A 26,705-nucleotide genomic window follows, 5' to 3' on the forward strand; every position below is an offset into this window, starting at 1 on the left:
GACAATGGAAAAGATGGAGCGCAGTGGTCTCGTAGTAACGTGAGCAGCTACGGAACGAAAGGTCCTTGGTTCTAATCTTCCATCGAGTGAAAAGTTTAATTTTTTATTTTCAGTTTATGTGACAAACTCTTATGTTTTCATCACTTTTTTGGGAGTGATTATCACATTCACAAGAAAATCTAAATCGGGCAAGGTAGAAGAATCTTTTTACCCATTCGCCAAGTGTACAAGTTAGGTGGATCGACAACATATTCCTGTCATGTGACGCACATGCCGTCGCCAGTGTAGTATAGAATATATCACATGTGTTTTCCTGTGGAGGAATCGGTTGACCTATGACCTTGCGATCAAAAGTTTTCGGTTCCCATTGGAGAGGCACGTCCTTTTGTCTACTAATCGCATGGTTTTGCGATGCGGTCGCAAAACACAGACACTAAACTTATTACAGTGAACAGAGACGTCAATGAACGAACGGACAGATAATAACTATGCAAAAATTAAGAAAGTAAAATTTTCACTCGAGGGAAGAATTGAACCAAGGACCTCTCCTTCTGCAGCCGCTCACGCTACCATGGGACCACAATGCTCCTAAGCTGACGGTCTCCATGATGTTGCCTATATCGCCCATGGACTACTCAGTTTGTATATTTTGCTTATTTTTTCACAGTTCCACACAACTTCTTCCTGTTTTCTCAATTGATCTGTGTTCAGTTTATCAAGGCCTATCCAATGTGCCAACTTATAACTAAATCTGAGGGGGGTGCGATGGGGAGGTTCCCTTGTTAGTTGGGTCCTGTCTTTTGTGCAGCACAGGTAGTCGGAAAACACCCAGGTTATGCCTCAGATCCCTTGCATAATTACTTCTCCCTCCAGCACTGTCTGACGTAGTTCTTTTGTTAGCTATGGAGGCTGCTGGGCTTGGGCTGTAATTCCTGCTTCCTTACACCATAATGTACTGTGGCTTCTGCATGTAGGTCACTGAGGGCATCTCGCATCAAAGCTTTGGCCCACTGGCATGTGTATTTTCTGGGCATAGATGGGGACATTACACGGCTTATCTTCACTTGCACTCACTGTTCAGCAAGAGGCAGCCCCGTGGTCATCTTTTTCTGCTGGGCAGACGTCACAGCACCCATGAGAGTGTTTACATGACGATTTTGCTGAGCCCTTCCTAAATCAGTATTGGCTAATTGTAGTGGGCACCTTTTCCAAGTTTCCCTATATGGTGCACTGTCCACCACATCTGTGGCAGCAACTATTTTGGCCCCATCTAAGATTTTTGCAATTGAGGAACTTCTGCATACGGTGGTTATCAATAACGACTTCCAGTTTGTTACTCGAGAATTTGCATCTTCTTATCATGCTACTCACTGTTGCCTGCCTGTCACATGCTGCAGTAGCCACCATCATTGGGTTGTTGAAATGGATGTCACGCTATCTCACAGCTGCCCTGTTTCATTCTTAATATAATGATGAAGCGGAATACATGGTTTGGATGTTTAAAACTCAGATGTGAAAGCATGTATTTTGCAGATCTCCCAACCTTTTTTTTAGACTGTTTTTCTGAGTTCATACCATTTCACTCCATCAACGGACAAGAGCCTGGCGGAGCTGCTATATGGATGCCAACTGTGGACAGTTTGGTTGGTTGGTTTTTGGCAGCTGAAGGGACCAGACTACAAAGGCCATCGGTCCCTTTTTCCACAATCATGAAACACTCACAAGGAACAAAAACAAGCAACGGAGATGACAAGTAATGACACATAACAAGAAAGAAATAGACAAAGACCAGAAAAGAGGAATTAAAAACACACAGTGTGTTACAGTGGTTGGCCAACCACGGAAACAAGAAAAGGAAAAGCCAACCACCAAGAGATACACTAAAAAGCCCAATCTAAAACCGTAGGCCAAAGGCCAGATTCAACACAAAAGAAAGAGAAACCCTCAGATCAAGCGATAAAAGCCCCCTGCACGAATAAAACTCAAAACTAATCCTTCCACGGCAGCATCATCCGTTAAAAGTGCAGGGAGCATATCAGGCAGTCAAACGTCTGCCTGAGGGCAGTTAAAAGTGGACAGTGCAACAAAATGTGGACCACTGTCAATGCTGAACCGCAGTGACAGAGAGGTGGGTCCTCTCGCATAACAAGCCAGCGGCAAAAATGGTACGAAAGCGGTGGCGGAGGGCCTCAGCAGGGACCGAGTCCTTCAGGCCCTGAGGCAAATCCAGTCTAAGGCATGGGCGGGGCACACACCATGGGTGTATACGTATATGGGCCCGGAAAAGGGATGGGAGAGGGAAAAACTCAAGCCAAGAGATAAGAGTCTGGACGCGAATCGTGATCATACACCCTGACTGGGCCTGTCATTCTGGAAGATGGACGACTGAGTTGGGGGACAGGAGACGGTAATTTGGATGCCCAGACAGCCTACAAAGATGTGCAGCATAAGCGGCCAGTAGTCGCTGGTGCCGGATCCGCAATGGAGGGACACCAGCCTCCACAAGTAGGCTGTTTACAGGCGTTGTGTGGAAAGCTCCAATTGCGAGTCGGATCCCACAGTGAAGTATGGGGTCAAGCAACCGCAACGCGGAAGGTGACACCACACCGTAAGCCAGGCTCAGACGGGACTGAATCAACACCTGATACAGTTGTAGGAGGGTAGACCGATCAGCACCCCAGCTGGTGTGAGTCAAGCAACAAAGAGTGTTAAGATGGCGCCACAATGTTTGTTTAAGCTGCTGAATATGAGGGAGCCAAGTCAACTGGGCATCAAAAAGCAAGCCCAAAAACCGATGTGCCTCCACCACAGCAAGAGGTTCGCCGTCAATGTGTGGAGGCACCATTATTTAAAAGAGAAAGGTCGAGCTGTGACAACACTTGTTCAACGACAGTGCCTCAGTCGTTGCCACCAATCCACACCACAAAGGGTTATGGGTGTTAAAGTCATACAATAACAGAAAAGGTGGCAGCAGTTGGGCTATCAGTGCAGTCAATACATGCGTGGGACATCGCCATCCGGTGGAAGATAGAGACTTCAGACAGTAACAGCCTGAGGCGTCCACACCCGAACAGTGACAGCCTCGTTTCTGAAGAGCAATGCAGGAGAAAGGGTGTAGGCTGAGTAGTTGTCGGAGCTCAGCCAGGTCGTGGAAAAAACTGCTGCAATTCCACTGGAGGATGACATTGTCAGCGGAAATGAGGAGGCAGATTACGCCACTGAATCACTTGCTGCCACTGATTGAGTACCCATGAGATTGAGTTCCATGGTGTCTGAGGGTCTGGCAAGATCTAGGTCCTCAGTGGACACCAGAATCTCCACCCCATCCTCAGATGCAGAGCTCGTAGTTTGCAGTGGGGTGGGCGCCACCACAAATTCCTTGGTCTTAGGGGTCTTCTTCTTGGACTTTTCGCGCTGTTCCTTGGGTTTCAATGACTGGGAGGGCTTCACTGATTCAGTTTGTGGGACTGAGGAGGATCGTGAAGCCCTACGACCAGCTGCTTGTGAGCACTTACGCCACTGGCGGGCGTCATCCTTCCCACTGGTGGAAGCCTGGGAAGGGAGGGACCCAAGGGATCCCTTCTGAGTGAGAGGAGCCGAAGAAGTTGGACACATCTCCGGCTTAGAAGTGGGGACAGACGTCCCCGATGGGTGGGGGGCTGTTTCTCCCGAAGTAGGTGGCGCAGGAGCAACAGGGAAGGTAGTGCCCCCCACAGTCAAGGTGGGAGGTGTAGTCTTATGGCCCGAGGAGCCGAGTGGAATTCGCTGAACTGATGGGGCTATAACAGTTTGTCGTAGCGGTGGCACAAGAGGAAGTCATTCATATAGGATAGAGTCATTCATATTTCTTCTTAGCCTCACTGTAGGTCAGTCGGTCCAGGGTCTTATATTCGATGATTTTCCACTCTTTCTGTAAAATCCTGCAGTCTGGCGAACAAGGTGAATGATGCTCTCCACAGTTGACACAGACGGGAGGCGGGGCACATGGAGTATTGGGATGTGATGGGTGTCCTCAATCTCGACATGTGAGGCTTGAAGTACAGCGGGAAGACATATGGCTGAACTTCCAGCACCACATTGGGGGAGGGATATAGGGCTTGACATCACGCGGTAGACCATTACCTTGACCTTCTCAGGCAATGTATCACCCTCGTAGGCCAACATGAAGGCACTGGAGGCAACTTGATTATCCCTCGGACCCCGATGAATGTGCTGGACGAAATGAACACATCTCCACTCTAAAATGCGGCGCAGCTCGTCATCGCACTGCAGAAGAAGGTCCCTGTGGAATATAATACCCTGGACCATATTTAAACTCTCATGGGCCGTGATGGTAACTGAAACATCCCCCAACTTGTCACAAGCGAGTGATGCCCGTGACTGGGAAGAGGATGCAGTTTTTATCAAAACTGACCTAAAGCGCATTTTGTACAAGCCATGCACCTCCCCAAACTTATCCTCTAAATGCTCTACAAAGAACTGAGGCTTCATGGACATAAAGGATTCCCCATCAGCTCTCGTACATATTAGGTAGCGGGGCGCATGAGCTTCGCTGGCATTCTTAGCCTTTCGTTCCTCCCATGGTGTGGCCAGAGAGGGAAACGATTTGGGGTCATACGTGTTTGCATTAAATTGAGCCCTGAAACGCTTAGAGACAGCTGGTGGCTGGCCACCAACAAGAGAAGATGTGACATGCTTCATTGCATGTCATCCGCCCTGATGCCACCCACTCTGACCAAGGGCCCTCCCCACGGGCGCCGCCCACCTGCAGCAAGGGCCACTTGGCAGGATGGCCATTGCCGGGAGTCCCGATGCCCCAGGGAGATACGCATCAGCAGAGCAATCCCTGTGTTGTCAGGGGCCTACAACCAACAGGGTACATGGCGACCCCACCAGAATGGACTGGCTACCATGCTGGATATCAGGTATAAAGTAGTCCATGTTTGTTGTAGGTGCAGAAGCAACGCAGCATAGTGGATGGCAGAGACTGCACCCAGGAATGTATCCTCGCTCAAGAGACGAAGAGTGAGCGGGACTGCAATGCCACGACAAGAAAGCAGGTTAAAGATCTCGATGCACAATGGACACGATGCACCATGTAAGGTGCCCTTCCCAAGTTGGCTCGCTCTTCGGAAAAAATTTGGAAGTGTGGAGGTTAAACCCTACAGGGGAACATCACATAAGGGCTGAAACATGTGAGACTCCTTTTAGTCTCCTCTTACAACAGGCAGGAATACCGAGGGCCTATTCTAACCCTCAGACCCGCAGAGGGGCAACTGTGGACACTCCACACAGATGTGAAACATGGGCACTCCTCCATCAGCTGGTCACTCGCTATGTGATGGTTCTGGCCAGGTGCGCCTTGTTGGGCTAGTGGTTTCGGCTGCCTGCCGAACTGGGTTCCTGCCATCATCAAATGTTGCCAGGGCTGGCGTCTGTGCATCGTCCTCATCCCTGATGGACAGATGTCCCATCAGTCCGACCAGCTGCGGCTGTGCACAGCAGGGCTCATTCCGGAGGGACTACCACCTTCCCCACCCCCACTGCTGTCGATGCCTGTTCCTGTGTTGCAGAAGGTCTGGTTCGCACCACAGAGGGGGTCGTTCCCTGACATATCACTGTCTGGGGCTCATGTTGCAGAAGGTCTGGTTCACACCACAGAGGGGGTCGTTCCCTGACATATCACTGTCTGGGGCTCCTCCTTCCATCCGCACTCCTTGACTGCTGTCACCTCACACTGCGGCCGCTGCTGCCACCTCCGTTGCTGTGTCCTGTGATGCTGTCATCTCCTACACCCCTGCTGACACCTCCAGTGCCAACTGCTGACCTTGATGAAGATGTTGCTATGGAGACGCTGTTCCCGGTCCTCCCCTTCGGCCCCTCATGAGCTGTAGGAGGGTGCATCAACCCACACCCTCATCACTTCCACCTCTACTTACCGGTGCCTGCTCGCCACATGCTGCAGCAGCTGCCATCGTTGAGTTGATGCAATGGATTCAGTGCCATCATTGGTGTTTTCCAACACTCACAATCTCAGTGCCTTGTGAGATCAGTGCTCCCCACACCTCCCCCACAGTACCAGTGCCGTTTTTGGTACCAGCAAATTTTTATCTGCACCAAGCATTTTTCTGTGCCTTGTGTTTTTTTGTATATATGTTTTTTTTCCCACCCCCAAGAAGGGAGGAGTGATGTACCTTCACTCATGACACGCAATTTGAGAGAGCACACTTCCATACAGTTCAAAGGCCTGCTTACAGAGGCCAACTGGGTCGGCCCCCTGGCACGCTCTGGTGAGCTGCCAAAGAAACAACACTGTTTAAGTAATCACAAACAAGTGCTCCGGCTATTCTTTATGCTGTATTACTGTTGTCCAGTCAATGTATTCAGTGCTACACAAAACCTGTATCTTATGCGTTGCTCTATCAAGTACTACATTTCACACATCATGTTTTTTCTTGCTATAATGGAGTCCCACACTGACTTTCAAGGAGTAATGATCAATGACATACAAACACAATGAAGAAACTGTATTAAATAGACAACATGTAATGGAACACCTCAGTATATAAACTCTTCTGTGATCTACTAAAAATGTCCAATACATGAGAACATCACCAGTCCCATTTTCTTGTGAATTTCATTGTTTGAGAATATTGTTACTAAAATTTCCCTGCAGTGCACAAAAGCTCCCAGTGACTTTGAGGAAGGGGTTGATATGTTTGAGAGGAACCCAGAAGTGTCATTACTTGGCAATTTTGCAGAAGGGTGATTGGGACAAGTAGCTGAATGAGGATAAGGCTTGGAGCCAATAACTGCACTTAGACACTACTTAAAGCAGAATGTCGGGTTCTTACATCTGTGTCATACATACGATTCTCGACGTAGAGCACACATCCAAATAAGAGTTTGTACTGTGCCATACTAAAGCAAGCATGACTAATGTCATTTCAATCACTGACATCACCAAATGGTCCATAAACCTGTCCTTGGAAGACAGTAGAAAGACAAACAATTACTGTACTTTTATTCATAATGTTCCGAACTCTCTGAAATATACTCAGTCACGTTCTTGAAACTGCGCCTACACAAAGTGAATGCAGTAAGCAGTATCTAGGATACAGGTAAGAGATAGGAGGGCTAGTCAATTATTATTCGCAAAGTAGTTTCAACACACTTGGTTCATCATTGTACAAGCTTCCTGATGCCCTCACAAAAGAAGGTTCTCGGTTGAGCGGCGAGCCAGGAATGCACCACTTCTTTCACTTCTTCGTCCAAGGCAAATCGATGGGTCCTTAATGCCTGTTTGAGTGGACCAAAAAAGTGATAGTCAGAAGGGGCGAGTTCGGGACTATATGGAGGATGATCCAGTACTTCAAATTTGAGTTTCTGGAGTGTTTCAGCAGTGTGGGCAGCAGTATGTGGATGGGCATTGTCGTGCAACACCACAACACCTTTTGACAGCAATCCTCAGCGTTTGCTTCGAATTGCAAGCTTTAGCCTGGCAGTAAGCATTTCACTGTAACATACACTGTTTATTGTTGTGGCCCTTTCCGCATAATGTTCCAGTACTGGACCTCGTGTGTCCCAAAAAAACCGTAAGCATCAGTTTTCCTGTGGACGGTTGGGTCTTGAACTTTTTCTTGCACAGCGAATTTGGACGTTTCCATTCCATACTCTGCCGTTTACTCTCTGGCTCGTAATGATGGATCCATGTTTCGTTATAAGGAATGATCCTATCTAAGAAGTTGTCCCCTTCATTACCATAGCGATCCAAATGTTTTTCGCACATGTCCAAGCGCGTTTGTTTATGCAACTGTGTGAGTTGTTTTGGGGCCCATCTTCCATAAACTTTACGTAACCCAAGTCTGTTGTGGATGATTTTGCTGGCAGAACTGTGACTAATTTGCAGACGATGTGCAACTTCATTAATAGTTCATTGTCTGTCTAAGAGAATCATTTCATGTGAATGCTCAATGGTGTCTTCATTTGTGGTGGTAAACAGTCATCCGGCTCCTTCATCGTGCGTAACACTTGTGCGACCATTTCAGAATTTTTCAATCCACTCGTGCACACTCTGCTGTGGCAAAACATTGTTCTCGTACTGTACTGCAAGTCTACGATGATTTTCGGCCCCTAATATGCCTTCCAACCACAAAAAATGTATCACTGAATGTTGCTCTTCTTTGGTGCAAATAGACAGCAGAGCAGCCATGATTAACAGCATGGCAGCGATAATGAAACTAACCAAGCAGCTTGAAAATTGCCAAGATATAACAACAAATAAACAAAGCATGTGTCATCAACGTAAAACGACAGTACTACCAAAAGAAACAAAAATATAACTAAACTGTGGATAATAATTGACTTACCCTTGTACATATCAAGAGAGAGATAAATAAATTAGGAAGATTTATGCCAAGCATCTGAAGACTTTAATGGAAACAATTTGTAACAACTGCAAATAAACCTTTAATTTCAGACACATATAAGGTGATTCACAAAGGTATGCAAATATTTTAATATGTTATTCTACAAGTAAAGCTAAAGAAAAAAGTTCATATAAACACAGGTCCGCAAAAGTTTATTTATAGAGTTACAGCTAATACAAGATTTTGCCTGAAATTTAGCAACTTAGCTAATATGAAGCCATTGCAAAACTGTACAAGGTTAAAGCAGAGCAAGATTTCCATTTATTTTGTTATTATTGGTCTGGTGAAACTAATAAAACATGTCCCAGACATGTATCCGCAGTAGTTTTCCAGAACATCCAGATTATGAACACTAGGTAGAGAACCTGTCTCCCGTAACAATCAAAATACTACACTAATCGTTCGTGCATTCAGAAACCTCCAAGTTGGATAACAAACTCGATATTCATTAACTGCAGTGGAGGCATTACCATCACATTTGCCATAAATAAACACCATATCGGTGTATTCCTCTGTTGTAAATTTGAAAGGCATCCCTATTTCATAAATAATCTACAAACTACAACAGTTACTATGTGGTTTCAGTTACACACACTGTTGTTATGTTCTTTCAGTGAACAATACAGAAGGCTAACTCGTTTCAAGGTTAGGAAATGACAAACAACTCACTAACCGTCACCAAAAATGACAAACATTTCTACATTCGTAATGGAAAGTAAACAAATTTACTTGTATAATAATCTTTGCTTCTCTGAATGTTCTGGAAAACTACTGCAGACACATGTCTGAGACACGTTTTATTAGATTCACCAGACCAATAACAACAAAATAAATGGAAATCATGCTTTACTTTATCCTTGTACAGTTTTGCAATGGCTTCATATTAGGGAAGATGCTAAATTTCAGGCAAAATCTTTTATTAGCTGTAACTCTGTAACTAAACATTTGTAGACCTACATTTATATGAACTTATTTCTTTAGTTTTACTTGTAGAATAACATATTAAAATATTTGCATATCTTCATGAATCACCCTCCATTTCCTAAGCACCACAAAAATACAACATTCGTAAGTGTATAATTGTGTTTCACAAAACATTTTGCTTAAATGCAAAGTAAGTCAGCACAGAGTAAATAAGTAGCCAAACAAAATGAGAAATATTTACACAGCAGATATTTAATAAAAAATACTCATACCATTATTGCCCCTAGATAAATCTTTGCTTATCTAGGTACTATGTAAACAATTGTGGAAAAATATCACTATGTGAAAAGAAGTAACAGAGCTTCTGGTTTCAAACGACTTCCTGATGAATTTAACTTTTTAAATACTCTGGAGGTCCTCACGAAAATATCTGGACCAGTCCAAGATCAGACTACTGGAGAGTGGAGAAGACGCCATAACAAAGAATTAGAAGAGCTGTACAAGGAGCCAAACACCTTGGGAGTGATGAGAAGCAAAAGACTGCAATGGGATGGACATGTAGATAGAATGGAGGCAACAAGGTGGCCCAAAATGCAATGGACTAGATCCCGTCAGGCAGCAGACCAGTGGGAAGACCTAGAAAGAGATGGATCGATGGAGTGAGAGAAGACATGGTGCAGCTGGGAGTCACGGAAAACTGGGGACAGATAGCAGAAGACAGAGATAGATGGAGAGCTCTAACTGTGGTGGTGCACGTTCCACTGGGCCTGATAGCGTGAATGAATGAAATACTCTGGAGTCTTAGCATCACAAAATGAAACAGGAAAAAACATTTTATATTCAAGAAATGCTACACATGTATAGATAATTAAACTAAAGTTTACTGTGCAGTACAGTTTAATGTGAAGTACAGTATTACGCTCTTCTTTAAAAAAACATAATACTGTACTTTACATATGACTGACTACAGTCAAATCACTTGCTGAGCTCCAAGAAGTAAAACTGATATTTTTTTCTCATGAACTAAGTTTTATTCCTTACCATTTGTGGATCTGCACTCTCTGCTCCAACTAGTAAACATCCATAGCGATTCGGATATTTCTGTCTTACAGCACGCTTCCGAGGGGGATCAAATTCTTCGGGTGGAATATACCGAATAATGTGATTGTCTACCACCTGCAAATGAATAACAATATTTAACTAAAAAATAAGATGAGGCAAAAAACAATAATAAAAATAACTATGGGTTTGGCCACGTTACAGAGGTGTGAAAGACCAGTGTATGAAAATACTGTATAGTTTTTCATTCAGTTCTTTAATTAGGAAAAGAAGGTCTTTACCCTTGTAAATACACACAATGATGAGCCATAGCCCACTGAAAGTGCCTGATGGTGTTGCAGGCACTTGACATGGTAAGGACAAATGGAGCATACATGAATAGGGTATCATTATAATGACGATAAATGCCACTGTTATAAAACACTTTCACAAAGGGCAATATCAAGGAAACGATAGTTGTTACTCACCATACAGCAGAGATGCTGAGTTGCAAAAAGATACAACAAAACAACTGGCTGAAAGTTAGCTTTTAGTCAACAAGGCCTTTGTCAAAAACAGACCACACACACACACACACACACACGACCACAGCCTCTGGTTGCTGGATTCATTTTTTTCCAATGCTGAACTTTTTCATAAAGGGCAGATTGTTATGACCTGGTGATTGAGAATGGGCACAGCAAAGCTGGTTGTCTGTTTTGTGGTACTTTTGTATCTACAATAAGTGGTTGAAGAAGGTTCAAACCCAGGGTTGATGGTAAGGTGTTGTGGCAGATCTGATGATAGGAGTACACTACTGGCACAGACACTGTTCGGTGCACATTGTTGAACATGCAACTCTGCAGCAGGCGACACCTAACTATTCCCATGCTAACCCAACAAAATCTTTTATTACAATTACAGAGGGCATATGACCACTTGCATTGGACTGTGGGTCAATGGAATCATGTTACCTGGTCAGATTAATATTTCTTGTTACAGAAGGTCAACTGTTGTGTCCAGATATGGTGACATCCAAGAAAATGGCTACTTGAAGCATGCAGTGTGCCATGGACTCTGCCCAATGGGGGCAGTATTATGCTATGGTGGGACATTCACCTGAGCTTCCATGGGACCTGTGGTAGTAACCAAAGGCACCACAACAGCTGTGGACTACACAAACACTACTGCAGGCCCCCAGCATATCTTACTGCTCGATGTCTTTCCGACGGTGGTGGCATTATCCAGCAGGCAGCTGGTTAACTGTCCATGTCACAGGGCCAGAATAATGCTATAGCAGTTTGAGGATAGTGAACTCACTCTGATGTCTTGGTGACCCAATTCACCTGATCTGACAAATGAGGTCACACTGGTTAGCACACTGGACTCACATTTACGAGGACAACAGTTCAAATCCCTCTCGCATCCTTCCCTAATCTGAGCTTGTGCTCCATCTTTAATGACTTCATTGTCAACAGAATGTTTATCACAAAGCTTTCTTTCTTTAATGACATTTCTTATACAGAAAGTCCAAATTAGCTGCAATGTAATTATCAGTCTTTATTTCAAGACGGATCTGTTTTGGCTTTCGTTGCCATTTTCAGGTAACCTGTAAACACAATGTTGGTGAGATCGTTTATGTACATAATATGCCTCAAATATTTGATTGCCTACAAATTTGTACTTATATCTACGTGAATCTGACGTTCACATTACTTCAATAGTAAACTGTTACATAAATGTTAGTGCTCAGCCGCGGCTAAAATCACGTAATAGTAATATTTCTTATAAATTGAATATGTTTTGACAGTTACCTGATAGTTCTCTTACTATGATGTTATGTGTTTACAAAGTACATGGGGATAGACAGCAATGATGTTATTTCTCGCTGGTTGGATTTCAACATAGGCTATCTTTGGTGGTCGTGTGTTGTTTGTTTTTAATTTTATCCCTTTTGCGTTCCAGTATTTCAATAAAGTTTTTTAAATAGAGATTGTTTAATATTTCTTGTGCACAGTTTCTCATGTATACATAAATTTCTAATTTTAATTAATTCTATTCCTACCCGTCCTTCCCACCCCTCCCACAGTGGTACTCCACTGCCAGTCAAACCTACACAATATGTTCATCCATCCACACTCCACCCCATCTCCCAACTCCTTGACTCATGGCTTACCCAACTCCTTGCCTCATGGCCTATATTCCTGCAAAAGACACAGATGCAATATCTACCCCATACATCCTCCCACCACCACCAACTCAGCCCAGTCAGAGGCATCAATACCCCATCAAAGGCAGCACTACCTGCCAAAGCCGTCATGTGATCTACAAACCAAGTTGCAAGCACTGTGCTGCATTCTACGTGGGTGCGACAACCAACAAGCTGTCTGTCCACATGAATGACCACCGACAAATTGTCCCCAAGAGAAAGCCGGACCACCAAGTTGCTGAGCATGCTGCCCAACATAGTGTCCTTCACTTCAATTATTGCTTCTCAGTCTACACTATCTGGATCCTTCCTACCAACAATAGCTTTTCCTGAATTGTGCAAGTGGGAACTCTCCCTGCAATGTAGCCTACATTTTTGTAGCCCTCCTGGTCTCAGTCTTCTTTAATTCTGCTCCCACTCTACTGCTACAGAACCTTTCCATTCCACTAACACACACCCACTCGTTTTTTTTACCCCTCCTCTAGTTCTCTCCTTTACAGCCCCCCTCCCTAAACTTCACGAATGTGTGCAGTTACTTCTAGACTCAGTGGCCAAAGACAATGGTCATGCATGTACGAGTTGGAATTGTGGGTGTGTGTGTTCTGTGTAATGTTCTCTGCTTTAGCAAAAGGCCTTTTGGGGATCTTTGGTTATTGTATGTAGTACTTGCAAGGCATTTTCAATTTTATCGACTGTGATGTGTTGATTTTTGAGATGGAGAAAGAAGCTTGATTGGTTATTGTTACTACTTCTTATGTGTTCTTTGAATCTAATGTTAAAATTTTGTCCTGTCTGGCTGATGTACAAGTTACTGCAATTGTTACACATGGTTTTATATATACCTGGGTTATACTCTCAGGATTTAGTGTTGGCCAAATGTAGTTTCATTTTGAGGTTGTTGCTGGTAAGAAAGACTAGTTGCATATTTGTGGTTTTAACAATGCATTTAATTTGTTGCATATCTGGTGAAGGTAAATTCTAGTTATACCCTTTTTTATGTTTAGTTGACATTTCCCTAGCTCGTCATATTTCATTGTGTATTGTGTTAAGTTCGGATGCAATGTGTTTGGTGTACTGTTTTGTGATTATGTCCGGATTAAAATTATTTCTGTGAGTTATGTAATGAAATGTGTCTAGTTCTTTTTATACTGCTTGTTTTTCTAGTGGTAGCTTAGTTAATCTATTAATCACTGAGTGGAAACTCAGGTAGGAATAGCAATAACGTAGGAAAAGATAGACTGTTACTTGCTACAAAATAATATGCTAAGCTGCAGACGGGCACAATTAAAAGACACTTACACATAAGCTTTCAGCCACAGCCTTCATTGGAAAAAGAGAAACACACCATTCATTTACACAAGGAAGCACACCTCACACATACAACTATCAATTCCAGCAGCTCAGGCCAAAATACTGGCATTCTGATGAAGGCTGTGGCTGAAAGCCTGGGTCTGTCTGCAATTGCACATGTTATCTTTGCAGTAAGCAGCGATCTATCTTTTCCTACACTGTTAATCACTGAGTGAAAATAGGCAAGTTCTGTGAATTGGATGACAGGAGTTGGTATTTAGAATATTGTCCATGGTTTTCCATATATATCAAATGTGTGGTAGTTATTATTTTTGCTAACAGTTGGCAGTTACAAATACATAATTTTACAACAACTGAGTACTAACATTTATTGTACATGACAGTTCACTATCGATGTACTATGGATGTTAAGTTTAGCTTGACATATGTACCAATATGTAATGAAATAAATATGCATACGTACTAATATGTAATGAAACAAATACGCAGGGTGTATTACATATGTAAATGATCTCACCAAAATTTTATGCACAGGTTATCTGAAAATAGTAATGAGAGCCGAAACAGACCTGTTGTGGAATAAAGACTGATAATTACATTTCAGCTATCCTGGACCTTTATAATATGTGTCATTACTTTATGTATACTATTCTGCAGGCCCAAATAAACAAAGAACTTTCTTCCATTCTTCGCCTGATCTGATTCCCAATGGAATGCTATCTGGTGCCAAGTTCATCCCCAAAAACCACTAGCCAATAATTTATGAGAATTGCATGGCCTGGGCATATTCATTTCACATATCTCCACCCTCCAGAGGTGGACCAACATGCAATTAATCAGGTGTTCATAATGTTTTGGCTCCTTCTCCCACAAGTCATTTTTGTACATTATAGAAATGTTACTATCTCAGAAAAATTATTCACTTTTGTTGTGGATGGACACTACTTCAGTTTCTGGGGGTGTTTACTTATCCCAAAAACTATTCAATAGAGAAGGGGATGCCAGGTATTTTTGCAGAGATGTTAATAATCAATATGTAGTCTCACTACAAACATCTCTAAAGTTTCTTTCTTTGTGATAATGTATTGAAGATGTAGCATAGAGGAGTAATGACATGCAAAGACCTACGGTCATTTAATGGACCATTCAGAGGATGTTGTGGAAACAGGAATGACTACTACTACTACTACTACTACTACTACATTCTAACTAACAACTACACTGCAGGAAAACTAACAGAGAAAAGATAATACCAACTAATGCAACAAGAAGGATCATGTGTGAAGACTACATAAATTTTCACAGTCATGTTCTGGTGAAAGCTCTAACCAAAAATCCAATGAAATTCTTGGAATATTAGCATACTAATCTTTGAGCTCTGCACAGAGCAGAGTGAGAGGTGCGAACAAGGCAGCAGGCCATGACACAATTCTAATATGCAGCAGAATTAGATCTTTCCCCATCTCATATTTCCTGAGAATCTACTGTGCAGTGTAAACTTCTGCGTGACTGGGAAAGAGTAGAATGACTCCTGTCCATAAAAGGTATAAGATCAAATGCACAAAATTGCAGGCCACTAACACCTACAGGGAGTGGATGAAAATATGGAAATGCCAAATCCACTACACATTACCATGCTTAATACAGTGTAGGCAAAATGTGATAATGTATTGAAGATGTAGCATAGAGGAGTAATGACATGCAAAGACCTACGGTCATTTAATGGACCATTCAGAGGATGTTGTGGAAACAGGAATGACTACTACTACTACTACTACTACTACTACATTCTAACTAACAACTACACTGCAGGAAAACTAACAGAGAAAAGATAATACCAACTAATGCAACAAGAAGGATCATGTGTGAAGACTACATAAATTTTCACAGTCATGTTCTGGTGAAAGCTCTAACCAAAAATCCAATGAAATTCTTGGAATATTAGCATACTAATCTTTGAGCTCTGCACAGAGCAGAGTGAGAGGTGCGAACAAGGCAGCAGGCCATGACACAATTCTAATATGCAGCAGAATTAGATCTTTCCCCATCTCATATTTCCTGAGAATCTACTGTGCAGTGTAAACTTCTGCGTGACTGGGAAAGAGTAGAATGACTCCTGTCCATAAAAGGTATAAGATCAAATGCACAAAATTGCAGGCCACTAACACCTACAGGGAGTGGATGAAAATATGGAAATGCCAAATCCACTACACATTACCATGCTTAATACAGTGTAGGCAAAATGTTGGCTATCAAAACAACTCCCAGTCATTGCAGAATGGACAATTACAGTACTGTGTGGTTTCCAAAGCAATCTGGTGCCATTATTCCTACAAAACAGTGGCAAGTTTAGGTAACAATGATGGAGATAGATAGTGATCATGCACACATTTCTTGAAAGCAGATCACGACGACACAATAATATTGAGATTAGGTGACTCTGCAGGCAGGAGGAGATGCGACAATTCATCCTCATGCTCACAAAATCAGTCGTGGAGGATGTAAGCTATGTGAACAGGGGCGCTGTTGTTTTGGAACACAGTACCATCATTGAAGAACAAACATTGTGCTATGGGATGGACCTAATTTGCTTAAATTATCACATAATCCTTGGCAGTAACGTGACCGTGCAGAGTAACCAAGTGGCCCATGGGAAACCAATCTGTCTGCCAAATTCATCAGCAAACCACATCATGTTTCACTTTTGCACTCTTTGAACGTAGCTCAGTTAGAAGCTGGAAACCATGTGTAACAAAGACTCAACCAACCACATGAGACTCTTCCACTGGTTCATAGTCCTGGTTTTATGGCTTTGGCACCATGTTTTCCTGTTACGGGCATTTGTATAATTGATGGCTGTTCCGGAATTCCAGGTTGCCCTGCAGTTGTCAGGTTATCAAATGGAGCAACCTACATTGGCTGCAGTCAGTAGAGGCACAATACATTCCAGATTCTGTCGACAGACTCCGAGCAGAACTACTGTAAGTAATATTAATACACGGTAGTGAAGGAGATATGAGGCATAACTATATAGATTAACCTAGGTGGAAGCCGCAATCACTCCATTTGCTATACACCGATCACATCAGTTGCACCTGGGAACAAGCCGCTAATTAAGTTCATTGTTAATCACTGCACATGCTAGAAGCTATTGCATTAGTGTGACGTCACCATGCTATACATTTATTGGCTTCAGATGGAAAACAAACATCCGAGATGTAGTAACCTGGCAGTTTTCACCGCATTTCACAGTTTTCACTTTATTTCACCACATAGGCTATAAAATTTTGCATGTTTTAAGGTAAAATTTGTGGCAGTTGTGTGTTGGCAAAGGTTCTATTACCTTGTACATCATTAGTAAAAGTGGTAGTCTTTTCAATTACATACTCTGGATATTACTAGTAGCAAAATCCTTTTTTCCCCTAATAGGTCTATTATATGGTGTAAAATTTTGAAATTGCTTTCTTATTTGTTTATGGATTTGTAATTTGGTTTTGTCACTTGATGTTATGAGTGTTGGTAAAACTGCTACCTATGGGGAGGAGCATGACATTCTCGCACCGACCTTGATTTAAAGCTTCTGTGCCTTTTTATACTTTATAATTCAGTAATTTAGGGATTTGGAGTGTTTTGCAGGCTAAGGATTGTGAAATTATTGATAATGAGCTAGACAGAGTGTGTTAGCATGGTGCAGTGGCTGCGCTGGCTATTGGGTGACGTAACAAGTCACTAGCCGATAAGAGCTCACTAGCTGGAAATGGCTGACGTTTCCTTGATTCAGATCGAGAACATTCTTTGAGACTCAGTGTTTGAAATTAAAAAGTTGAAGATCAAGATCATTTCTGAGCACAGTACATTGGAAATACATGCAAAAAGACAAGACAGAGTTTTAAGTCGCACAAGAAAATGTGGTGGCTTGATCCTGGCTCAGTCCAGAACACTTCGTTCATGACTTGTGGAAAATAAACTGATGCTATAAATGAGTCAACAAAAGATGATTTCTGACAGCTGGAAGCACTGTTGCCTGATTTCAACTGCAAACAAATACAGGTGAAAACAATAGCTGTCTATAGAGCTGCAACAACAATCAGGCATTGCCAAAAAGACATACACAAATTGGCATTATATGATTGGTTGAAGTAAAAGTGCGATGCAAGTGCGCCAAGCCCACTGAAACTGTCAGGGATCTTCTGTTGCTGATTTTACTCTAAATATATAGTAATATTGAGTTTTTACAGTTTCTAACACACAATTCAACTAAAACAAAAATTCTGATTACTCAGAATGGTCATATGATCAGTTGGTCTGAACAATTTGAATTCCTACATGTTTAGATATATGGTAAATGGTCATGGAAAACCCATTTTCAGTATCTTGTTCAAAAACTGAATGATGCTCTATTTACCATTAAAACGGCATCTGCATTAAGTGAAAGTCCAACATGGTAATCAGTCTATTTTGCTTATTTTCATTCATTTATGACATACAGTGTTATATTCAGGAGTACTCTTCCCATTCAAAAAGGGTATTTCTGGATCAAAAATAGGCAGTTAGAGCAAAATGTAGTGTAAGTTCACGAACCTCTTGTTGACCCCTGTTCTAGGTTCTGTAAACCCTGACACTGGCCTCTCATTACACATTTTCTTTAATGTCACTTGTTGTTAACAATATGAGATTATGCCCAAGAATTAGCAGCTTTCACTATGTTAACATTAGGCAGAAATCCAGTCCACATTTGTATTGCACGTCATTGACTCTTGTGCAGAAAGGCATATAGTATTCTGCTGTATCCATTCTCAATAAGCTACCACAGGTGTGCAAGTTATTCTACATGTCCCTTTAGTGTTTTGTGGGCACATACTGAATTTTACACTTACTAATGTGGATGCTAGTGCACATGATAATGGTTGGGTTACTGTGGCGCTAATACGTGGTGGTAAGGTGGAGACTGTATCAGGGCTGGAGACATTTAACAGCCGAGAACTTGTTGCTTATCGTACATTTCAGACATGTGAAGTGTACAATGTCATTGGTTCTTAGGATGAGGAATTGTCGTGAGGTACACGAATCAGAGACTGTGTCTGCATGGCTTAAAGGCACATTGAAATGTGCTAAGATTAAAGTTATTATTATACATATATTTTATAAAAAAAGCAGCAATCCTCGCACCTTCAAGAGGTCTTGCACACATGCGGTTCTCCGTCACCTGAGTGCACACTTCCCTCATTACCAAGCCACAATACCTGAGGAGGAAGAGAGGTAAGTGGAGAAAGAGAGGAGGACAATGGTACACTCCACATGGCAGTGTAGTTGCGCAAGGAACACTGAAAGCTTACGTAAAGCTTGGTTTTAAATTTCATATTTCTCAACAGCACAGATCACAAACAAAACATATTTTCATTGTTTTTAATTATTTTTGGTGCACTGGAGACAAAAAAATTTTACATCTGTTACAAACTGTTGACATACGGACAGATGCAGAAAATTTAGCATTTTCTTTACTCAGATTGCCATGTAATTGTGACTCATTTAAGTTCATAATTGAGAAAAGCCTTTCACACACATATGCTTATCAAAACATTGTATCATGTTTGCAACCTCATTAGATAAACACGGACACACTTACCAAGAAAAACTATGTAGAACTCCTGGATAGAATTAATGTAAAAGAATCTGCCTTTTAAAAGGAAATTTCACTAATCAGATTTCTCAACTGAAACAGCAAAAGGTCTTGAAAACACCTCAAAGACAGACATAAGATTGGCAGTGTCCTCAAAATGTTTAGAAAAGTATTCCAGTAATTCTTTCAACACCACAATGAATTGTTCAAAATTTAGATTTTCTTTAGTGGCAGAGAGCTTAGGGAAGTGGATGGTATTTTTTCTTTCCATAATGTGATTTTCTTTTTAAATGCAGCCCCACCAAATCAGAAATAAACTGTTTCTCAACTTGCAAATCTTACTATGGGTAGCATACAATCAAGTTAATTTAAAATGCGAGATCTGCAATCCATTCCAGACATTACAATTTTCATTCCTGCTTTCCTTCTTCCTTCAAAATTTCAGGAATAAAGGGTCCTAATCTAAAAAATCATTCCAGGCATGTCCCTTGACCCAACCAATGTACTTCAGTGTAATATATAACATTTCCATACTCTCCATTGAACTCTAACAAAAAATGTTGTATAATAAGTGTGTTGACACCAAAAAATTTACTATCTGTACCACTAATTTCATCCTCATGCTTGAAAATTTAGCATAAAGTGCTTCTTGATGTACAAAACCTTGAATCCTTTACAAATCATCTGTCGATCATTGTAATTTTTTTGCTTTCTTATTGCAACTAAATATTTAATTTCATTTTGCATGTTGTTGTAATGCCATTACAAGACAAATCTGAGATATGATTGATTATGTAAGTGTAAATTACAATTGTGGAATCTAATCCTTCTCACCTGTGATACCCATTAATTTTTAAAGGCTTGTAACGATAGATCACTAGACTGCCTCTTGTGCAAACAGCCACTGGACCCGCAACCTTCCTTTATACAATGGGCAAACGGAGTAGGGTAAACAGCACTGACACCACGAGTCTGCCAAATTGAAGAAAGTCATGTCGACTGGAAGAGGCTGCACTAAATGCTGGAAGAAATAGTGTCACGTTGCAATACTAAGTGAAATGTCACACTATAATAAGCAGTTCTGAGAAGGATCGAGCAAACCCAAGATGTACTGCGTAGGGCCAAGACTTGGTATGCATGCATGCAACACATTGTGCACATGTGCAGTTCTGCACGCTGTGGCTGACCCTCAGCAGCTTCGCTATCTGCATAGGATCCTTGCAAATTTTATTTTTTATTAGCTTTGCCAATGTAATTTCATGTTTCTTGACCACAGAGATCAACTCATTAACTTGGTTATATCGAACTGGGCACATAAATAAATGAACAAGACTGTTTACTGATGATCCTATTGTTTACAGTAAAATGCCGTTGGTGGACGATTGTAAGCAAATGCAGAAAGACTTTAAAAAAGATTTAAATGTGGAGTAAATGTAAGATAATGTGTATAACAAAGAAAACAGAACATGGTTGTATCCAATTACAGGATCAGCTGTGTACATCTTCACGCATATTACACTGTATAAGTGTTTGCGGCAATACTAAGAAGCGATCTTAAAAGAAAAGGCACAAAAGACACCAATGTTCTGAATTTAGAATACAGTTCCAGTGCATGGAACTCTTATCAAGCACAAATGACCATTCCAGTGCATGGAAACCTTATCAAGCAAAAATGACAACAGAAATCAAACACATTCAAAGACACACTGTAAAAGGACGGTATAGCCTGGTATAAGTAACGTAAGTGCTTGGGAAACTTAAATGAGACACCCTGGAACAGAGAGTTTCACAAAACTCTGCAGGGAAACTTTACAGGACCTGTAGCCAAAGAAGAAAGAGCAACCATTATGCCGCCACCATGACAGTAAGATGAGAGAGATTAGGAAACATATAGAGGCATATACTTCTCCTTGTTCGATATGTGAATACAACAGGACACAAAATAAATAGTAATGGCATGATGTACCTTCCACCATGCATTGTATTAGGTTGGTCCATAAGTCTGGAGTGATTTTCTTTTGCATGTTTGTATTCCGGTTGCTACAGGTTTATTTATCGATTGTCGTTTTTTATTTGTAGTTCACTGTCACTATTTGAGTTTACAAATTGTCATTTGGATATAGTGAGTGGTGCTGTGGAAACTAGAAAATGGAGTGTCAAGTGGAGAAAACAAACATTTCCAACATATTCTTCCGTTTGAGTTCAGTAGAGGGCAGACAGCAGCACAGGCAGGCAGAAACATTTGTGCTGTGTATGGGGATTGTGCCACTGGACAGGGCAAGGCAAGGCAAGAAAACGGTTTTCTCATTTTAAGAAGGATCATTTTGACATTAGTGACTCTCCCTGTTGAGAAAGACCTTGGGTATTAGATGAAGATTGTTTATACACATTGATCCACAATGACTCATGTCAGTGTATTCAACTAGGAACTGTTTTGACAAGGGTTATTAAAACCAAAAGAGACTGTAATGATGTATGTTAAGTGCTAAGGTTTTCCAGATGGGGTTAATTTGCGAGGCCTGAAAGCGCATGTGAAACTTGTGTAGTTGTTTTATTGTAAAGAAGAAAATATAGCGAAGTTGATATGAAAGTATTCTGAGAGTAAGAAATCATTTCAAAAGTAGAGAAGAAGTTCAGTATCATTTCCCTAACCAGCACGAAATCTTCGGAGAAAAAGCATTATGAAGATTGACGCAGCCGTCTATCCTGAGAAGAAGATTGGCAGCACACAATACGTAAATCACCCATGAGAGACATGTGAGTGTTGCGCCCCAGTACCACACAGTCTCTGGTCGTCAGCAAAATGTTAGAACATGGCGACCAAGTGACAGGACTCGAAGAAAACGGGAAATTGTATGCCAAAAACGGGAAGAAGATATTTGAGTTGATGTAATAACCAGGCATAACAAGACAAAGAAACTGTTGCACAGAATTGGATTCTGCCTAAAAGGAAAAAAGGGTGAAAAAGTTAATAAGCAATGAACAAAGGAAGACGCAGAGAATAGTTCGACTAAGAAGATTTGGTGTGGGGAAGTAAGCAGTCCTCACACATACATCGGTCCGGGCGACGCTGACGCAGTATCCTGCCAACAATGCCGACGGGGTAACCAGCCGCCGTCGCCGACTGCAACTGTCGTTCACCATTGCTGACTTTGTGTCCACTCGCTGATGACGCATCCAACATTCGACACTGCCAGCGCCCATGCTGTTCACCGGTGCCGATTCTAAACCTGCTTACCAATGCAGCCTAGAACTCTATGACGGGTGAGCGAAAAACAATAACTGTTTGGTAAAGTTGAAAGAACTGCAGAACAATAAACTGTTGGTGTAGTTATTGTACACAATATTGTATTTTAGGTTAGGGGAAAAAAAAAAAAAAAAAAAAAAAAAAGACAGAGAGAGAGAGAGAGAGAGAGAGAGAGAGAGAAATGGGTAATATTCAGAAAGTTGGAGAAACTTCAGACGCAGCCATGGCCATGATGGTGAATAAGGAAATGCCAGACTTGTCTGAAGTAATAAATTTAATCAAAGCTCAGAGTATACAATTAAATACTAGACTAGATGAACAGAGCGCAGATTCAGCTTCTTTAAGACAAGAAGTAAATGCATAAAATGCTTCGTTAAGACAGGAACTGAGTGTTTTTTTTAAGAAAGGCATTCAATGAAACTAAGTGCTCAAAGTCTTAAGTAAGATTCGGTAAATACACAATTGAACATCAAATTAGATGCTCATAATGAGGTTTTAAGTAGCCAAAGTGAAATCTTAAACATTCAAGCAACAAATATAAGTTTGCTAAAGACTGAATTTGACATTCTGAATAATAAAGTCGAGAATCTGAAGTTAGATTTAAAGAGTGAACTAACCAGTTCTTTAAATGCTCACATTAATCGATTATTTACTGAATTTAACCAGAGACCGGATGTGAAATTTCCAGATTTAACTAAGAAATTAGAATTTGACGTTGAAGATAAGTGTAACAATGTAGAATCGAAGTTTAATGAAAAATTTGGATTATTTCAGAATGTATGTAAGGTTACGTTTGATGCAGTGAAATGAAGACTACATACCTTAAAAGATAGTGTAGAAAGACAGGATAAGCTGATCCCTATTGTCCAATCACAAATTGCAGGTGTCAACACTCAAGTCGATGATGTGGAGAGAAATTTTAAAAAGCTAGCAACCTCAGACACCATATATATATATAAGCAGTCTGGAGGAACAGGTAGAGGTAATAATCGAACAAAAAGTTGCCGAGAGGGTAAACCCAGACATTGTTCCGTCTCATTTAGCTTTGGAATTTAATGATACAAAGAAAGGCATCGATAGTTTATGGAAAAAATTCAAACCAGTCCATGACAAAGCAGAAAATAGGATAACTTTACCTGCTATTGGGTTATATAGTAAAGTGGTGACTGTTTTGTTGTGGGTAGTCTTTCACATAAAACAAAAAGTACCGATTTGCGTTTGCTCAAAAGAGGTTAATATCAGATCCATGGGATCCGGGCGGAGTCGCATCTGTTCCCCAGGGACGTTAACATTCTGTGTTAACGGGCAGAGTGACAACTGTCGATTCCTGGGTTGTTTTTGGTGTTACTTCCACATTAGTTTTCCTACACCAAATTCCCTTCAAATCTTCAACTATTCTGTAATCTATTCACAACCTCTTAAACTATCCTATCATGTTAGTATTTAAGTGACCGAATGTGACTAATGTAAGAGAATCACGAATAAACAGTGATCTCTAAACATAAAAAGGAACAAACAGAATAATATTCTAGTAGAAGGTATAATATGATGGTAATATGTAAACAGAGTGACATCAAGATGGAATGAACAGAATAGAGTATTCTATTTAAGAATAATATAATATGAAGTGACTAATTAGATGACTATTTTATACAATAGTGTATAACTTTCTAATTTTATAGAATATTTTATATCTTTTGATGAGATGTGATGTAGATGGGGAGGGTTTATATCGATTTTGAAAGAGGTGGTAGGTGTAGGTACAAACATGACTACCACCACACACACACACACACACACACACACACACACCACACCTTTCATTCAGACAACCCTCGCAGACAAGTGTGACTGATTCTTCACCATTTGCCGTTCCATGGGGTTTGCAAAGATTCTTTCTTCGGGGACTTTAAAAGTGAAGGTGAGAATGCCCATTGTGCAGGAGACATTTAACATCAGACCTCCTCCGGCTTCTCACTCAATTACTGGCTAAGTAGGGGTCCTGGGGAATGGGGGTGAGAAGGGTCTTCCTGTCTTTGGAGCTATCTTCTTTTTCTCCTATGATCTTAGCAATCATCTCTATTTTTTCCTTTCTTACTTCTCATATGAGTACTGGTCTATCTTTCCCTCTTTCCATGTGCATATACTTCTATCACTGAAGTCCTTCTCATTCTCAATGGTTTCTTATAACCTTCAACTTATTTCAAATAAGTAGGCTGAAGAATCAGGCTGCACAAACACACATCAACATACACACAAAATTACACTTAGGCACAAACATGAAAATTACGGGCTAGAAATCTAACGCAATGTCAGAACTGCCGAGGGTTGAAGGAGAATAAAGACATATGTACATCTGGGTAGATGCACATATTGTGCGGGCAGGGGCACCAAGAAGGGGATTGACCTGTACCACAGTAGATTAGGAAGTTTAAAGGGGCATACCTACCAAAACGGAAAGAGGAAGAGCATTCATAGTATCAACCTGTATGTAAGGTATAGGTACTGTGCCTAAAAGGAAAAGGGCAGTATCGTGACAAAAGTCACACATTTTGTAGAGATTATTCTGCTAAGTTTGAATTCTCTATTCCACTAGCATTGTCAAGTTTTATATTTATCAGTGTCTGAAAGAACCTTTTCATTTGACCAGAGTTCCTCCAGACTACAGGAAATGGTAGTTAATGAAATTAATATGTACTAAAGAAAAAACAGTACAGAGGAGAAGAGTAAAGAACAACATAATTAAGCATCTATGACACCTGGAGTCTGTGATTGGAGGTTAAGAATGGGAACAAATGAGATATGTTTTATTTGGAGACTCTTATACTCTGTTGTTTGACTTGTTAGGAGCAAGAATTGTTTTGACAAGGGTTATTACAACCAAAAGAGACTGTAATGATATATGTTAAGTACTAAGGTTTTTCAGATGGGGTTGATTTACGAGACTTGAAAGCGCATGTGAAACTTGTGTGGTGGTTTTATTGTGAAGAAGAAAATATAGCGAAGTTGATAAGAAACTATTCTGAGAGTAAGAAATCATTTCAAAAGTAGAGAAGAAGTTCAGTATCATTTCCCTAACCAACACGAAATCTTCGAAGAAGCATTGTGAAGATCGACACAGCTGTCTGTCTTGAGAAGAAGATCGGCTGCACACAATATGTAAATCACCCGCAACAGATGTGCGAGTCTTGCACCCCAGTACCACACAATCCCCGGTCGTCAGGAAAACGTTAGAAGGCACCTACTGAACTTGATTTAATTATACTAAAAATATTGTGCTTTATGTGACAGATCGACAATTTCAATGGTGCCACACACTACTGGAAGCAGCAGTACGTAATACAAATTATGTTTATTGAGTTTGAATGTAATGGTCTGTTGATATTGGTATGAGTTGAAGTTCAACAGAGACTGTGCACAGATTCATAAATTACCTTCAAAATTCTTTCCAATCAATTTTTCTAATTATTCACGCAATTATTCATCCAGTTCTATTGCCACATCCTATTCACAAGGGGGCAGGGGGGGGGGGGGGGGGGATGTTTGAGCCTTGCACCTTTGGAAAAGTAATCTGAGACTTACCCACAGAGCCATACCCTCCCCAGCCATAAGATATCAGAATTACTTTCTTAACCTGTTACCTACAAAATAGTGTAATCAGCAGGTTTTAATAAATAGAATGATTTACACATAACTGATAATGTAATATGTTCATGAAATGTAAATGAATATTACTTCATATTTCTTAGTACGTTTTTCTTAGTTTTAATATGGCAGACGATCTGAATAATAAACCTTATTCACAATATATTTTGTTGCTGGCTGCAATGTCTGTTTCTCATCAGTAATGTGTTAGAAATTATGTAAGGATGGAGGACTAGGGTTTAAAGTCCTGCAGATTCATTAGAGACAAAACAAGTTCAGACA

The 26,705-nt window shown here is 41.0% G+C and overlaps 1 protein-coding gene across 1 annotated transcript in view; it reads right to left on the reverse strand.

Moving 5' to 3' along the window:
- Window positions 1-26,705, reverse strand: part of LOC126483693 (39S ribosomal protein L3, mitochondrial) — an 84,369-nt gene that overhangs the window by 44,945 nt on the left and 12,719 nt on the right. The window contains exon 4 of the mRNA XM_050106779.1: window positions 10,395-10,529. Within this exon, the coding sequence (XP_049962736.1) occupies window positions 10,395-10,529 (135 nt within the window). The remainder of the gene's footprint in view (window positions 1-10,394; window positions 10,530-26,705) is intronic.

Source organism: Schistocerca serialis, chromosome 6 (assembly GCF_023864345.2).
Source record: "Schistocerca serialis cubense isolate TAMUIC-IGC-003099 chromosome 6, iqSchSeri2.2, whole genome shotgun sequence".
Classification (NCBI taxonomy): domain Eukaryota; kingdom Metazoa; phylum Arthropoda; class Insecta; order Orthoptera; family Acrididae; genus Schistocerca; species Schistocerca serialis.